A 17,553-nucleotide genomic window follows, 5' to 3' on the forward strand; every position below is an offset into this window, starting at 1 on the left:
AGAGCGTCAAGCTTTATCCTCACAGGCAGCCCCGAGTCCAGACCAGGTGACTCAGACCGCTCAATGGGAGACGCTGTCTTCAGAGACTTCTGAGAATTAACTCTTTAAGATCATTTTTGGGGACTTATGAGAAATATATTTGTATCGCTGTTTGTGTTCAGTTCACTGAACAGATCATTTTTATAGGCTGGAGGTTTTAGTGGTGGGAGTTTCTAATTACTTAGGTCCTGTTAGTCTGGTTCACTAGCTTTTACTCATGGATGGCAGGATGTTAAAATCCTAATCTGCTCAGCTGTGTTGGGTCAAATGCAAATATATTAAGAGATTAAATTAAAGATACAGTCCCTGGTTTTGTTGAAGCGTTCTGCAAATCCTTGCAAACAAAGCCTCAGTTATTTTTAAAATTCAATTTTCTTTATTTAAATAAAGAGAAAAAATGTAGAAGAAAAACAAGACCACAAAACAAAGATATGAAATTTAAAAAAAATAGTTTTTAAATCAGATCCTTGTGCCCAGTCCTGACCTTAGATGCTGTTTAGTACAATGAAAAAAAAAATAGCTTCAGATGCATCAACAGTTTTATTGTGAATCTTTTTTCTCTCTTTTGTCTTTTTAAATTCTGAGTTCTCACTTAAATTGATTAAAGTTCCCATTTTTAAAATATAAAAACCCCTGACTTCTAACAAAAGGAATATTAGTAACCTTTCGCGTCAGCAACCATTTTCAATGATATTTAATTAATCGGTTTTTCTTCCTCCACTTTCACAAACAGTTCAAATCATTTTCTCTCTTTTGTTAAAAATAAAAATAAAAAAAGCCATTTTCTCTCATTCTTTAGTCATAAACATCCACCAGAGAAGCCGCAGTGCCACAATTTTTGAGATTTCTTTTCTTTGGGTGATGAGATGTAAATGACGTTAACAAAGAATGTGACGTTTTTGAAACTAGAATTTTGGGTTTTGTCAGAATCTTGTCCGTCTCTGACCTCTCTGACCCCTCCTCACCTTATTCTGTGGCCTTGAGGCTCCCTGCTGTGATGAGTTAGACCCAGTGCTTTCCACGTGACAGCCCCCCCCCCCCCCCCCCATCCCAGAAAAAAAAGAAAAACTGCAAATATTCGGATCATTTATCACACAGCTACAAAAACAGCATTAACATTAAAACATCTATATGCACATTTCAAGTTCTGTTTAGAGCAGGGGCAGATGTGAAGCAGGGGCGGATGTGAAGCAGGGGCGTGGGAGCGGTTTGGTTGTAAGAAAAAAAAAAACTGGAGTAAGAGCGACTGAATGGGAAAGCTTTCTGTTAAGAACCTCCACCCTCCTCAGCGCCTCTATTGCCTGTGCCTCAGGAACATCTCCCTCCTTTCTGGGAGAGCACCCGAGAGGACACGAAACACCTCAGCCTTTCTAGCCTTCCATCACGTCTTTGTGCTCAAATAACATAGAAAAGAACGAGCCCCAGCAGATGTGAGACCATCACTCTTTACCTTTTGTCGGATTATCAGTTTGAATGAGTTCCGCTTTCTTTGGCTCAACATCAGCATCAACTGAGCACTGCCATCCTCCTCCTCCTCATCATCATCATCCTGTTTGTCTTCATCCTCATCCTCGTTCTCTGTCTTCATTCATCAAGGTGAGTTTGACATTTTTCACCTGTTTCCTGACAAAATAAAAGCTTGAATTTAAAGCCTGCATGTGCCTCTGTTACACTACAGTGTTGGCCTTTGTTTCAGGGCTTAAAGCCTCATGCCCTAATTCTGCTCTATAAGTAGTGCTGTAGCTTTGTAAAAATCCCCTCAGTCATTCCACTGATTTCTAAATGATGTCTGCTGAATGGATGAAACGTGCTCTTTTATATTTCACTGCTTAGACATTACCTAATACTACAATTGAAAGAAACCACAAGTAACAAACATCCGAGTCAGAGAACCGTGCTGTAACGGCTTCCTGTCCTGCTGAATTGCTGTGAACGAGGGTGGAGAATTTAAGAAAGCAGTTTGTGTTTGCTTTTACATGCAGCCTGCAGGCAAGATGTCACACAAAAGTCTCTTTCTCCACTCTGAGGCACATCACAAGCATGGGACAAGCAGAACAAATGTAATATGAGGCATAGGAAATGCATGCGAACAATAAGTGGTCCAAGTTTGAACTTTAACGCTGAAACAAATGACTGAACATGAAAAGGCTGAGCCACCTCTTTGATGGAAACATTAAAACTGAGAGGAAATCTGATGTGAGCATCATGAATATCATTTATTCATGTGTAGATAGGAGCATCCATGAGAAACTGGCATCTAGAATGTGTTCAGTGACAGTTTTCCCCTTTTATGTCTGTATTAAGTGGGTGAGGGAAGTATATATAACAGCGACAGATGAAGACTGGTTAAAGAAATGTACAATAAATGGCAGTAATTCTGGTTCTACCCGGAAGAAAGAATTTTCCTGGCTGGATTTCTTTCTTCTTCTTTTGTTTTAATTATTATTATTCCACAAAGAAAATTCCTATAAATGTTAGGTCTGAATCCGGACACTGCTGGAGACAATGTTAACATGTGACCACCATCACATGTTTTGGAATTTTCCAGCAATCTTATTGGTTAGAGCTAGTAACATAGTTTCAAGTCATACCAGGGTTTGATACTCACTGTAGTTTTGATTCGTATTTAAGTAATCTATCAACTGATTTAAACATTCAACCCAAATATCTTGAATGGACAAATTACTGATTAAAAATTCCACTCTCACCCCCGTGGGCAGTCATTACCCTTCAAGCTCGGGTCCTCTACCAGAGGCCATGAGGGCCCTGCACAGTATCTTTGCTGTTCCTAGGACTGCACTCTTTTGGACAGAGATCTTGGATGTTGTTCCTGGGATCTGCTGGAGCCACTCTGCTAGCTTGGGAGTCACTGTACCAACTGCTCCGATTAACACTGGGACCACTGTTACCTTCACCCTCCACTTCTTCTCGTGCTCTTCTCTGAGCCCTTGGTACATCTCAAGTTTCTTGTGTTCCTTCTTCATGATGTTGCTGTTATTCGCTATCGCTACGGCCATCTTCCTCTGCTTGTCCACAGGATCTTAGCTCAGTCATTCTCGACCACCCTAGGGGGCGTCTCCTATTTGACCCCAGGATTTCCAGGCCATTTTCAGCACAAATGTTTCTGTATACTATGCCGGCCACTTGGTTATGGCATTCCATGTATGCCCTGCCTGCTAGCATCTTTCACCCTACTGTTATATGCTGGATTGTCTCAGGGGCATCTTTACACAGCCTGCACTTGGGGTCCCGCCTGTTGTGGCAGACTCTCTATGGATCTTGCGCTCAGAGCTTGTTCCTGGCTTGCCATGATTAGTGCCTCTGTGCTGTCTTTCAGTCCAGCTTTGTCCAGCCACTGGTAGGATTTCTGGATGTCAGCCACTTCCCTTATCTGCTGGCGGTACATAACATGCAAGGGCCTGTCTTTCCTCTTCCTCCTCTTTCTTGGGTTTCTGCTGCCTGAGGTATTCACTGAGCTCACCGTCGGTTAGGGCCATCTTCCTAATGTATTTGTGAATGTTTGTTTTCTCAACCTGGACCATGGTTCTGACACTCACCAGTCCTTGGTCTCCTTTATTTCGCTTAGCATACAGGGTGCTGGACCTGACCATGCATGGTAAGGAGCTTCCTCGTCTTGATATCAGTGGCTTCTGTCTTCTCCTTTGGCCAGCTTATTATCCCAGCAGTGTACCTGGTCACTGCCAGGGCATAGATGCCAATTGCCTGTATCTTTCCCATTCACCTCAGGACTTGCCTGACCCTCTGTAGGTATTTAGTGGTTGTGGCTTTCCTAATGGCCTCTTCATGGCTCCCATTTGCCTGTGGGGTTCCTAGGTACTTGTACCTGTCCTCAACTTTTGCCTTCTGGTAGTGCAATCCCCTCTGTTCTGACTACCTTCCCTCTCTTTGTTACCGTTACACTTCTCTAGTCCAAATTTAGAATGAGGAAAATTGTTACAGGAATGTGAAAATTCATGTAACAATTTCCCTCGTTCTAAGTTAAAGGAATGTTCAGAAGAACACCCACAATCCAAAATAATAAAAATGTCGCAGAGATGCACAGACTCCTTTGGCTTTTTCCCCTAAAAAACAAACAAACAACTTAAATGAATATTGAGTTCTGTTATAGAAATATTTGTTGATTCTATGATGCAACTGGTCAATGCAGATCTGTATGAAATAGTTCTCCAAAAGTTGATTCTGTTCATCTGGACGTAGCGTTTTCTGGGAGAAACGTTTCGTCACTCATCCAAGTGACTTCTTCAGTCTCAGTTGACTGCAGGTTTCCCCAATCTTATAAACAGTACATTTGCATAATGACTGAAACCAGCCCACTGAAGGAACAATGGACATACGGATCAGTATCTAAGGTTTGACTCTCATCATCCACTGGAGCACAAACTGGGTGTCATCAGGACGCTACAACACAGAGCAAACACCATCCCCACTGACACAGCGGCCAGGGAGGCAGAAGAACAGCACATCAAAAAGGCCCTGAGTAAATGTGGTTATCCCAGCTGGACTTTTGTCAAAGCTGGAAAGGCACCTAAAGAAAGCTCCAGCCGATCCAGGAGAGAAGGACAACCGCTGCCCAAGCGAAAACCTGTAGTGATCCTATATGTGTCAGGAGTATCGGAACAGTTGAGATGCATTTTTTCAAAACACCGGGTCTCTGTGGCTTTTAAACCCCAAAACACGCTGCGCCAAAAATTGGTCCACCCCAAGGATTGGGTCCCCCGACACAAACAGAGTAACATAGTTTACGCTGTTAAGTGCCAGGAGGATTGCCAGGATTTATATTATATTTATCGGGGAAACCAAACAACCTCTGGCGAAGCGGATGGCACAACACAGAAGAGCTACCTCGTCAAGCCAGGACTCTGCAGTCTATTTACACCTACAGGCTAGTGGACACTCTTTCAAGGATGAGGATGTTCACATCCTGGAAAGGGAAGAACGCTGGTTTGAGCGTGGAGTCAAGGAGGCCATTTACATGAAAAGGGAAAGACCATCTCTGAATCGAGGAGGGGGCCTAAGGGTACATCTTTCGCCATCTTACAATGCTGTGATTGCAGCCATTCCCCAACTCTCTGTGAATGGTACTCATGGCCATTGATCAGTGGTCTTTGATCAGTGGGTTTTGGTCAGTGGTTGTTGATCAATGGTCATGAGAATTTGCATAATTATGATGAAGGAACTGACCTCACAGCCCATTGTTCCTTCAGTGGGCTGGTTTCAGTCATTATGCAAATGTACTGTTTATAAGATTGGGGAAACCTGCAGTCAACTGAGACTGAAGAAGTCACTTGGATGAGTGACGAAACGTTTCTCCCAGAAAACGCTACGTCCAGATGAACAGAATCAACTTTTGGAGATTTATTTTCCTGGATGATTGAGAATGCATCAAGAAGTATGAAATAGTGTTTGGGTGGCAGGACTGTGCTGTAGTCTTTCCTTGAAAGTGGTGTTATAGCAGGAAAAGTCACATGTGACTTCCTGTAGACTGATGTGAGAAATAATCTCCTTAAACTCGTGAAGCCTTTGTACTGATGAAGACCGTGTCTGCTGTGTTGTTCTATCATGAAAACCACTGAATGTCCATCATAGAGAATATCAGACTCTGGCATGAAGCAGTTATGAGGATCTCTGCTGGCCCCTTTCACTCACAGAGGAAACTCAGCAATGGAAATGTAACCGTCTGGGTCTGCGAAGCTGCGATGTAATACTTCGTCACATGAGTGCAAAGTATAATTTAGAGATTTAACCACAATCACTGCTGGGATTTTATAGCTGCTGTTCAACAATAAAAGCATGGATCACATCACCACTTCTTCATTAAATCAGTGATGACACCAGTGTATTCTCTCTTCACTCTTTAAAACCTTTAAGCACTTTTAGCTCATTGTTTTCTTCAGAAAGTGCATTCTGGGTAAAAATTCAAAGGAGCATATCAACACGTGGGATCTGTGGCTGCTCAGCACAAGTTATTGTGCTGCTTTAATAATATTGCTTTAAAATTGTGGAGCAATGTTGGTGTTCATGGCCTTCATAATGTTTGGACACATCCCAATTTTAGGCCCTAAAAACATTTTTCAAAGTCCTTGAAGGGCCTGGATCACCACTTATTGTTGCACTGCACTATTTCTAATGTCCAGGAGGGGGCGACTCCTCTGGTTGCAAGAAATATTTGTTGTCAGTATGCACCCCTCATATCCCCAGAGCACAGTAAACTCTTTCTTGCTGCGTTTATGGTCTCAGTCACAGGTTCCAAACCTTACTGAATAAAACATGGTGTTGATTTTGTGAAATTATGGCCCCATTAGAGCTAAAAATGCACATAAAGCAGGGATTGGCCTAACTTAAGACTGACACTGCATTTTTTACAGTTTCACTGTTGGACAGACTCCACGGTTTTGACACCTGGTTTTAAAAAGCTAAGAAGGCAACAGGGAAAACTCTCTGCTCCAAAAACATCACTGCTGTATCATTATATGTCAATAAAAAAAAAGAAGTGCTGTGAGACACCATGAGGAGTTGCTCTTTTATATACACCGTCTGTGAGTGAACAGCAATCGGTGAGTTTTTTGTGTAAGTCACAGCATCTTAAAGAAAGATAAAGCCACTGTTTCCCCCCTGCAGCAGTCTCACCATGTATCTGGAGAACAAAACCAGCCTGGAGATTGAAATGTCTCAGACGGCATCCCAAGGCCACCAGGGCAGGAGCAGCCTCAGGTCACCGAAGGCGGTGGCAGGGAACTTCGGGGAACTATGTCTGCTGGAGGGCATCTCAGAGAGGCTAGACACCCAGAAGCTGCAGCAGTCTGCAGGACAATGCGTCATCCACACTGAGGGCTTCGTCCCCATTCGACAAGAGGACAGGTAACTACTGTGTTCTCATGCTCATGCATCATTCATGAATTACATCCACCATTGGAGGGGAAAGATACTGTAGGGCAGGGATGGGCAACTCCAGGCATCAAGGGCCGATGTCTTGCAGTTTTTAGCTCTCACCCTGGTTCAACACACCTGAATCAAATGATCAGTTCCTTACCAGGCAACTGGAGAACTTCAAGACATGTTGAGGAGGTAATTTAGCCATTTAAATCAGCTGTGTTGGATCAGGGACACATCTAAAACCTGCAGGACACTGGCTCTTGTGACCTGGAGTTCCCTACCTCTGCTGTAGGGGGTCTAGCTGGGGGTCCTTCCCTAGACTGAGGTTCTAGGTGAGAAAGAGGGAGTGAAAGAAAGCTGCTCAAGGCTTTTTGATTAAAGGTTAAGATGAATCCTGTTAAAAGCAGTAAGCTTTGGAACATGGAGCTTTACAGCACAGAATAATAAGGTATAATTCTACCTGGCCGCAGTTACGGTTCTTTGCAGAATGAATTTAATCCATTTAAATTTGTGTTCTCTCCAATAGTCTTCTGTTTACAACAAGCAAACAATCAAAAGCTGAAACAGGTTTTCAGTTAGAAAAACCAAAAATAAATTTTAGAACAAAAAACAAGAAAAAGACCAGGCGAAGGAAACAAAGCAAGAATCCAAAACCAGGGAACATTGAACACACTGAGCACAAACAGAAGGTGACAAGGCCAAAAGGAAAGCCTGTACATGAGACAGGAAGCTTTTAAAACCACTGAGATATGACCGTGCTTTCTCCCTCAGCTCAAGTGAGTGTTTTGGCATCTTTCAGCTTTCAGTTTTGGTTGTGACACATCTTTACTTTAACTTTGGTTCATTCTCATTACTTTCATCAGCTGTTTCTCAGGTTAAGACTGTTTGTTGTGTTTTTAAGCAGAAGATTAGCCCTCATTCTCTCTTACTGGATTATCTGAAATAAACACATAACAAGAATTTAAACCACACATGCAAAAACATATTACACATGCTCTGCTGGCCAAATCCTCTCATGGACGCATGAATATACATGTATAAGGCCTGATTTTCCTCGTGAGCCATGTCCATTCACACGGACATACGTGTGTGTGTCGGTGGGTAGCTAAGATAGCCGGGGTGGGGTGGGGTTAATCTCAAACCTGTGGCTCTGGTGTTATTGGGATTAAAGTGAGGTATTTTTCTGCTTCATTAACCAAATTAAAGTTGTAAATGATAAAAAGTGGAACACGGGGCAGGCATGGTAACAGAAACCTAAAGACCAGAACATACAAATACTACACAAAGCAAAAGAACCAAAGCCAGAAATATAAACTACACTTTAGAATATTAAATAAACCAGAATCCAAAGAGTCAAAAAGTCCAATACCACAACAACAATGGGTCAAAGACTCAGGACCATGACAGTAGGTGCTCAATAAAATAAGTGGTGCTCTCCAGCAGAGGAGAGCTGCTTTCTCTCTGAGCTTTTTGAGGTTTGAACATCTGTCATGTGACAGATCGGGCCACATGACTTAAAGGTTACCAAGCTAACTATAGTTAGCTATAGTTTTAGTATTAACAGTTATACAGACATAAGAAGACGATGGTGAGCTGAGCTATTTTTTATTAAATAAAGGACTAATAATAAAAAAAAACCAGACTTAATTTTTTTTCCCACTACGCATACAAATACTACACATACACAAGGTTGTAGGAAAACACCCAGGTAGAAACAATGAAGGAATTAGAGGAAATACAAAGATTTTCTGGAGGCAGGAAAAACCCCCAAAAGGGAGACTAAAACAAGGAAATGTGACAGACAGTGGGGGACATAAAGGGATGCTCATTTAGAGGACAAGTGTTCTGAATTCTTGACCTGAAAAATGTGCGCAGTGAAAAAAAAAGAAAATGTGAAGAGGAACTGTTAACCTGCAAGCTTACTGATGTTTCACATCATAGATAATCCCCTATTTTGAAACATCGTATGACCAGAATTTACAGAAAATATTTAACTCAAGAGGAAAGTGTTTACAGAGGTCAGAGGTCAAAAAATTATTTTCCCATAAACTTCTACAGGATCAAAATCTGCTCTCACCCCCTAGTGACCTTCTGATAGAATACAGGTTTAAGCCACTTCAAAAGAGAAGGTAAAACAATAGTTTAGACAAAGTTGAAAAAACAGACACTGTTTTTTGCAGGAAATTCAAATGGTAGAAGTTTTCACGTGAAAATTAAGTCTGGTATCATCAGTGAGTTGGTCACGATGGCTGTTGGTTGTAGGTGTTCCAAATAAACCAACTATTTTTTGCTTAATATCCTTTAAATACTCCGCAGTGAAGGGAAATCTTTCATCTGAGTCACATCTACTAGACAGGATCAGAGTGGGAATATGGAAAAAAGGGAGGTGAAAAACATTTGTAGACATGCAGTAAATCTCTTATATGGATGTAGAAAAGTATCAGAGGATTAATGGGGCGGACTTGCCAGATGTAATCTTGTCCTTTATCCACTAAACTGCCACATTCATTACTTCAAAACACCTTCACAAAACTGTCTGTGATGAGTTCAATGATGCCACTGAACTCATATAACAACAAATATATAAAAATATTTTATAACTGGAGAATTCTCTCTCAGTACAATAGAAATTTAATAGAAATGTCACAAAAAAGACGCCCGACTTCTTGATCCTTATAATAATACAGTAATCAATGGCCATTACATTGTAAAAAAAAATATTGTTATATAAAAGAAAAGAACTTGATTAAGTTCCACAGACTGGTTTAATCACCTAAAACTTTTGGCAAGCAAAGGTTAAAATACCTGAAGATTATAGGATTAGCTGAGGGGGACTTTACATTTTCAAAGGTTTACGTCAGTTTGGACACATTATAACAGCCGTCACCTCATGGGTTCCCTGAAACAGTGGATTACAGTTTTTTTTTTTAACTTGACTAATGCACTTTCAGCATGTGATAATATGATAGATGAAAACAAATATAGTGTGTATGCGTGGCTGTTGATTATAAGACGTTACAGGATGCAGCAGCAGGGTGATAAAGCCTTTCAATGGATTTCAGAAACGCTTTGTTTGGTTACTTTCTAACCCCTTTTTAAAAACTAATTGTATTCTGTTGCATTTGTAGTTTCAGGAATAATTTCAGTGCTGTCAACATCCTCAGAGGAAAAACTAACTCAGCCAACCTCACAGAGAGGTCGCCTCTGCTGCGATTCTCTCAAGATGACAGGTGAGTCTTTCCTCAGGCTTTTCATGGGCATATTGCTCTAAACCCTAAGATGCTCAAAATGAAACAAAAATAATAATTACACGTGGGATTAGGTAAAAAAGATAAATAATCAGTTTATTTTGTTCATTCTTATAAAACTTCCACCGTATTTAGCTACTTAGCAAAGTTTGCAAGCAGTTCTTAGCTGTTACAGTGTTACATTAACTGGATAAACTTACTGACAAAAACAGGGTCAGCTGCTGCCAGGCTTTTATTTTAAGACAGAAGTGATGAATATTTGGACAAACAGACACAGTTCAGTTCAGCTGTCATGTAGAATTAAACTATTTTTAAAGACATTTTAAGACTGGGAGTGTAGGGCACCAGTGTTGCCAATTCCGCAGTAAGGAAAATCGCTATTGGCTGTCCTAAAAGTCGCTAGAAGTCGCTAGATTACGTCATCACCTAATTTGCATAATTGGCATGCTAATGTAATTGTAATCTATGTTGTTGGAGAGAGAAATAACATCGTGGAAGAGACATAAAGTGAGTAAAAAACGTCCTAAATGCATTTAGAGTTTATTTAGAAAACTACAAATTAAATTTATTTTAGCAATTATTGTTTTTTTAATGTCACAATTCAACCTGCCTCCTTTACCCGGCTTGGACCGGCAAAAGTGACCCGAAATAGGCACTCTGGTGGAGTTACTTTGTGTGTGTTTGGTGTTTATAAGTTAGTTTTTAAAACCTTGTTATCCACAAACAGCATTAAGAGTAAAAGACTAAAGAAGAACTGACTGCGTTACAGCACCCGCTGCTTGTTGAGAGTAAAAAGCGATATGCGCTTTCATGTCTTTTTTTAGCGACTTTGTTTTTAAAAAGTCGCTAGGGGGTCTGAAAACTCGCTAAATATAGCGACAAAGTCGCTAAGTTGGCAACACTGATGGGCACTGCTCAGCTTTGGAGACAGCCTCTAGTGGAAGAACTGGAACTGCAGGTTGTTGGGCTTCATTGGCTTTTAGGTTGATGCTTCATAGTTTATGTCATAGGTGTCAAACTCTGGCCCGCGGGCCAAATTTGGCCCGCAGCCTAATTACATTGGCCCGCAAAGCCATACCAAATTACTATTAGAGCTGGCCTACTGGTATGATACTAGCTAACTATATATATTGTTTAGTATTAAGCTTTGCTTGTTCCATATTCAGTTTTTCAGCAAAACTGTTGAGTCCAGAAGATTCATTCTTATATCTGGAGAATAAATATATTTCAATAAATATTAATGTTAGCCCGCGACTTTGTTCCGTTTTGAATTTTGGCCCACTGTGTATTTGAGTTTGACACCCTGGTTTATGTACACGCACGCACACCACCACACACACACACACACACACACACCACACACACACACACACAGTGCAAATTTACTCTGCTAGTGGCTTCCAAGCAGGGCCGGAGTTTTGAGCTTGCGTTATCAGTCAGCATCAGAGTGAAGACAATATGATCAGAGTTACTTATGCAGTATTTCTAAGGCGGCTTCTCAGACAACACACAACCAGCCAGCACTTAATGTATTAGAAATTTCAAGTTTTATGCTACGTTGACATGCTCAGTATTTTTAATACTGCAAAAGTTAATATATATGTTTAATACTGAGCAGCTAATTGAGATATTAGAACCTCACTTATAATCATTTTGTTCCATCTACTACTGATCTGTACAACGGTCATATCAGAATCTATCATTTGTGACACTGCTTTCTACAAAACAGTTTACACAGATGTGGACATGCAACCACACTGCCCATTTTGTGACAGATGAGGTCAGCCAGGAGTCACGATTAACTTTTGCAGATGATATTGTGATCTGTAGTGAGAAAAGGAAGCAGCTGGAACAGAGCCTGTAGAGGTGGATACTTTGGTGAGAAGAGGATTAAAGTCAGTAGAAGCAAGACAGAATATATGTGTGTGAATGAGAGGGAGACAGGTGTAACAGGAAGGAGGAAGAGAGGAAGACCACAGAGAAGATTAATGGATATAGTGATGGAGGACATGCAGTGGAGGATGCTGGAATACGGTGAGGTGGAGGCAGAAAATCTGCTGTACCTTAAAAAAAAATAAGCTAGGGTAAATCAAAAAACACACTAAATGACTAATAAGTTAAAAAAATTTTTATAAACATGTTTTTTGTAATGTCTTATTATATGTTATCTGGAAATTGTCATTGTTAAACTCCAAGGTTTTTACAGAAGCAGTTTTATAATCGGGAATATTTTTCCTTAAAAGGGGACTGTGTGTGTGTGTGTGTGTGTGTGTGTGCACATTCATATCATTGTGGGGACCAAAAATTGGAAGTTTACTACTTGTGGGGACCAACAAGTGGGGGGGACCGACAATCCTGGCTCCCGACGAGTTTGAAGGCATTTTGAGACTCAGCAATGCCGTTTTAATGACAAGGTACAATTGGGTTATGTTAGGTTAGGGTTAGGCATTCATTTTTAATTGTTAGGGTTAAGGCTAAGGGCTAGGGAAAGCATTATGTCCCCACAAGATATGAATACCCAACATGCGTGTGTGTGTGTGTCTGTAATGCCTCATGTTAGGCACAAATACAATGGAACATTAGTGGTTGTATTAAATGAAATGACTCATCCTACAAGTGCGTTGTACTGCCCTTCTTACAGGGTTGTACAACAGACTTATGGGATGATGGGAGAAACATTTTTTAATTTTAGACGTCTGCGATCTGCAGCTGCTGCCTTTGAGTGTTGTGTTTATTTTTTTGTATTGAGGTGTAGTGATTGATGAGGGGGCTGAGACTGTGATTATTCATTTTCCAGCATAACCTACATGACCCTGCATGACCCCAGCTTTGTTGGAGGGGAGGAGCCCTGGAACAACGGCTCCCTGGACGTGGAGAGGCGGTACCGGCTGGGCAGCGAGGTCACCAGCCTGTCGCTATCGCACTCCAGCTCCTCGGAGAAGTACGACCCTCTGGACAACCTCAACCTCAGCTTCAGGTTCACAAGCAATGTGAAGTGAGTCCCAACTTCTTTTCTCCATTTGATCCCTCAGTGTGATGCCATTATTCCTCAGAGAAAACAGATAAAATGTGCTTAAGGAAAAGTAGGGCAGTGGAAAAAGATAATCATTATCATGTTACAGATTAATCTTGAAACCGTTTTTATGGGGCCTGAGCCTCTTGGTTTAAAACCAATAGTATCACACCAAGCTCATTCATTTTACTCACTATCCACTTTTTGGTCTTTCCAGATGCTGCTTCAAAGTCTCCAAAACTGCCACCATCTTTGCATTTGTTGTTCTCTGCAGTGTAAGTATATATGTCCCAGTAGAACAGACACCACCGCATAATAAAATGGAAAGTATAACATGATAAAAACCTAATTGCTACAAAAAAGCTGTTGGTATTACTGAAATCACTGAAAGTTAATGATAGCTAGGGCCAGCTGCTTTCCTCTGTTTTTTAATACTAACCTTAGCTAATCACCTCTTGGTCTGTTTACTCTTCACTGGATCAATCAAATAAAACACCACATTTTAGACCATTTTCATAAAAATGCATTCACTGAATCTATGTATATGCATCTTTGTGGCTCAGCTATAGGAGGGAGAGGTGTGGCAGGATGACTGGCTGGTAGTGGATGCAGGGGGATAGTCGGAGCCTGTCTGCAGAGGACAGTGCAGCTCCAGCCATGCAAAGCATCAGAGCTGTTTTCAGGTTGTAAACCTGTAAATAAAGCACAGTGTGTCATCACTAAAATTACCTGCTATGATCCCGTTTAAAATATGTTCTTTATAAAATATACCGATGACTTTATTCTGGTTCCAGCTGTTCTTCAGCATGTATCCTGATCGAGACAACCCCTGCAGGATGGTGGCAGTCTCTCCCACAGAGAGTTCTGTATCCTTTCCAGTGACTTACCGTAGACATGCCCTACTAGTTCTGAGATCACAGCAAAGATGAGAGGGCTGGAAAAAGAAGCAGGGTTGTTTTACATCGAGTATGAGCCACGCTAACACACTCTAGATTTGGATTTAATGCCCCCGTTCATTTCAAATGCACAAAACATTCAATGTGTCTGGATTTTTCTCTTGACCGCCCACGTCTCACAGCAATCAATGTGACTGATTTTCGGGACAATGCTTTACTGAAGCTACAAGTGGCCGGGCCTTTTGCAGGGGGGGATGATAGATTTGACCCAACCTCAGGAGTAACATCCCATCCAGGTTAGAGCAGACCGAGCAGCCAGGACAGCGGCGGAGGAGGAACTCAGCAGGTGAGAGCAGCCCTCGAGCTCCATCTCCCTCACAGCATTATTACACTAATGAGATTCTGCCCGTTTATATTGTGCTGTTTGTAAACAGGTGACTCATAATTCGGACGATCCCCTCTACATGCAAAAATGAAGCGACCAGATAGTGGAAAACAAAAACCTTTGAGATGCTCAACAGGTACTCAGAATATTGTGACAGTATACTGATATGACCGCCTCGGTTTTAATGGTCACATGGGCCTAAAAGTAGTTCTGGTTATCACTGGGTTGTTTATGTGATATACAAAAACAACAAAACCAATAATAATTTTAAAGCTGACCTTTCTGACTTTCAAAGCAGTGTAGTTTGCAAGCTTTCTACCACCTTTACTGTCATATTTCTGACTCTTTGTGTGTGCATTTATCATTTAGGAGTGTGTAACATTTATCCAGTGAGAAGCTACTGGTGTCAGAGACATGCACAATATATCCAGTGAGCAATTCTGGACTGTCTGCTGGTTCAAGAGAGCAACTCTTTACTCTCTGTTCCGGTTTTTTTAAAGTCACTCTTCTTTTTTTTTTTGCTTTTTTTTTGCTTGAATAAGCCTGGACATGTTTCCGACTTGATCTATGCTCCTTTGGTCAGGAGCTCTGCAGATACAAATGGCTGAGATGAGTTTCTGGGAGAGTTTGAAGCTGCTGCTCCTTCACTTAAAAGGAGCCAGCTTGAGCATTCTGATTAGATCCTCCTGGGTGTCTGAGCTCTGAGGCTTCTGGGGCTCAAACACTGAACAAATCTCTGTAGGATAACCTTCTTTCATCTTATCAATATCACTGAAATTACAAACATCCTGTCTCAGAGGGATGCTGAAAAAGTAGTTTGTGCATTGTTACCTCTATGCTGGACTTGATGTAATTCTTTATTTATCTGCTTTAAGAAGCTCCTTGTGGTTCCTACAGTTTCTAAAATAGAAATGGAGGCAGAACCTTCAGCTTTCAGGCCCCTCTTTGGAACCCAGCTTGGATTCAGGAGACAGACACCCTCTCTTCTTTAAGATTAGGCTTAAGACTTTCCTTTTTGATAAAGCTCATATATTTATGGCTGAACCATCCCTTAGTTTTCCTGCAATAGGCTGAGGCTGGTGGGAGACTTCCCATGATGCACGGAGACCTTTTTCACTGCTGCGCCTTGTCGTCATTAACTTCTTTCTTCTGCAGCTCGAGTTTTGTGCTGTTTGTGGTCCCTCTTTTCCTCTTCTATTCCCCCTCACTCCCCCCAGTTATGGCAGATGGCTGCACCTCTCTGGGCCTGGTTCTGCTGGAGGTCTCTTCCTGTTGAAAGGGAATTCTGCATAGCGCGTTGTCCTTTTGTCTTTACTGAATGTGATGTACTGTAATGATTGGTGTTGTGAATTAGTCCCACAAATAAATGTAAATGAAAAACAATTAATTGAATAAAATGTGTTTGATAGGTGCCACTGATTTTGAAAGCGCTATGATACCCACAGAAAAGGAAAGCAAATTAAACAATATAACTTGACAGCCTTGTTGAGCATGGCAAGTATCCGGTCGTTAAGTCTGATGTCACTAGCCGTGCCTGGGCCTAAACTCCGCTGCAGGTCCATATATCAAATGATCACTATGGCATTACTGAGAGTTGAAAAACTGTCTAAAGTCTTTCATCTTTATTAAGATTCTGCTCTACCAGGTGTAACAATTGAGTTTAACATCCAGGCATCCATAAAAATGGAATTTATGACATTTAACGGAGTTAGAAGTTAGCAGGAAGTTAGCTCGCTAGCTTCTATCTAAATACAATATAGCATGTCCTGACTGCGGGGTTTTGGAAACAAATTAAAACGCACAGCTCTGTTATCACTTCCAACATAAATGAAGACAGAAAACTAAACAGCAGTGACGTTTGTAGGGTTACTGAAGTTTGGCTAGCTGGTATATAATGATGTGCTACGTGACCGCTAGCGACACAGCTATGTTAGCATAATATAAACAAGCTAACTTTTTTTCCACTCGATAAAAGTTAACGCGAGTGTTCTCGGTGGTCAGGAACAAATGTAATCGCATGGCAGGATGCTGTAAAAGGACCAAACTTCACCCAGGAGAACAACTGAGATAATCCATCCCCAATACGAGGTTAGTCATTCATATATTGCTGCATGGGCTACATCCTAAGGTTTTAAAAACTGAGCTTAAATAAATGATTAGCAGTAATAAAAGCCGAGGGAGGTCAACAGTGATCACTGACTGTTTTAGGAGCTTTTTGAGATTAAATAGAAGAAAATACAAAACATTAAACGTGTTAACAACACAAAAGCCATATTAAACGCAGACTACTTTAGGCCCGGAAGTAGGATTCGTCACGTCATCACTTAATGACCGGATTATATGACTTAAGGTGTTTTGTCTTTGCTGATAGTTTTCTGACAGACGGTCGTAATTCCAACAAAAGCAATGAAAGATGATCATTCCCACCATTCTTGTTGCCATTTCATTTCTTGCACAGTGATCCCATCGCCATCACAATTCAGGCGTTCCTGCAGGATAACGAGGTGGTGCCGCTATCCATGACCCACCAGTCGCTTTACGTCAGCGTGGAGACACAGGTGGCCATTGCTGGAATCATCCTAGCTGGGGTCTATGTTCTCATCATCTTTGAGGTAAATAGCCTGTGGTGCTCACGCTCTTCTACGGGTGATGAACGAGCTTGTTTTCGGTGTCTGTGGCCTAGTTCGAAATGTGAAACGCACAGTTCAGCGCGGCCCGCGAACAACAACGACACACTCACACAAGAACACTGGACTGCACGTGTGATATCACTCATGCTACGAGCAAAAGTAAACAGAAGTATGCTCATTGCGTCAGAATGAGGGCCGGGAAACTGAATCTCCAGAGCTGCGTTTAGTTCAGACATCATTTTTAATCCGAGAATTAAAAACATTTCACTGTCAGAGAAAAAAGAAAACAGGTGGGATTTATAAAATTGATTATGGCTGAATTCCATTCAGCTGCTCCACTTTCAGGCTCCTGGTATTGTTCATGCTGGCTCAATGTCACACTCCTATGGCCTGCAGGGACACTTGAAATAGAGCAGAGCAATCGTTAACGGTATAAGCAGCACCTGTG

The 17,553-nt window shown here is 41.4% G+C and overlaps 1 protein-coding gene across 1 annotated transcript in view; it reads left to right on the forward strand.

Moving 5' to 3' along the window:
* Nucleotides 1–844: 844 nt before the first annotated feature.
* Nucleotides 845–17,553, forward strand: part of oca2 (oculocutaneous albinism II) — a 69,623-nt gene continuing 52,914 nt past the window's right edge. Inside the window, 11 exon segments of the mRNA XM_085150049.1 lie at nt 845–1,635; nt 6,679–6,918; nt 10,062–10,163; nt 12,979–13,176; nt 13,412–13,469; nt 13,989–14,082; nt 14,273–14,365; nt 14,368–14,427; nt 14,517–14,581; nt 14,583–14,611; nt 16,934–17,087. Coding sequence (XP_085006175.1) covers nt 6,689–6,918; nt 10,062–10,163; nt 12,979–13,176; nt 13,412–13,469; nt 13,989–14,082; nt 14,273–14,365; nt 14,368–14,427; nt 14,517–14,581; nt 14,583–14,611; nt 16,934–17,087 — 1,083 coding nt within the window. The 5' untranslated portion in view covers nt 845–1,635; nt 6,679–6,688.

The sequence above is a fragment of the Neolamprologus multifasciatus genome, chromosome 23 (assembly GCF_963576455.1).
Source record: "Neolamprologus multifasciatus chromosome 23, fNeoMul1.2, whole genome shotgun sequence".
In the NCBI taxonomy this organism is placed as follows: Eukaryota; Metazoa; Chordata; class Actinopteri; order Cichliformes; family Cichlidae; genus Neolamprologus; species Neolamprologus multifasciatus.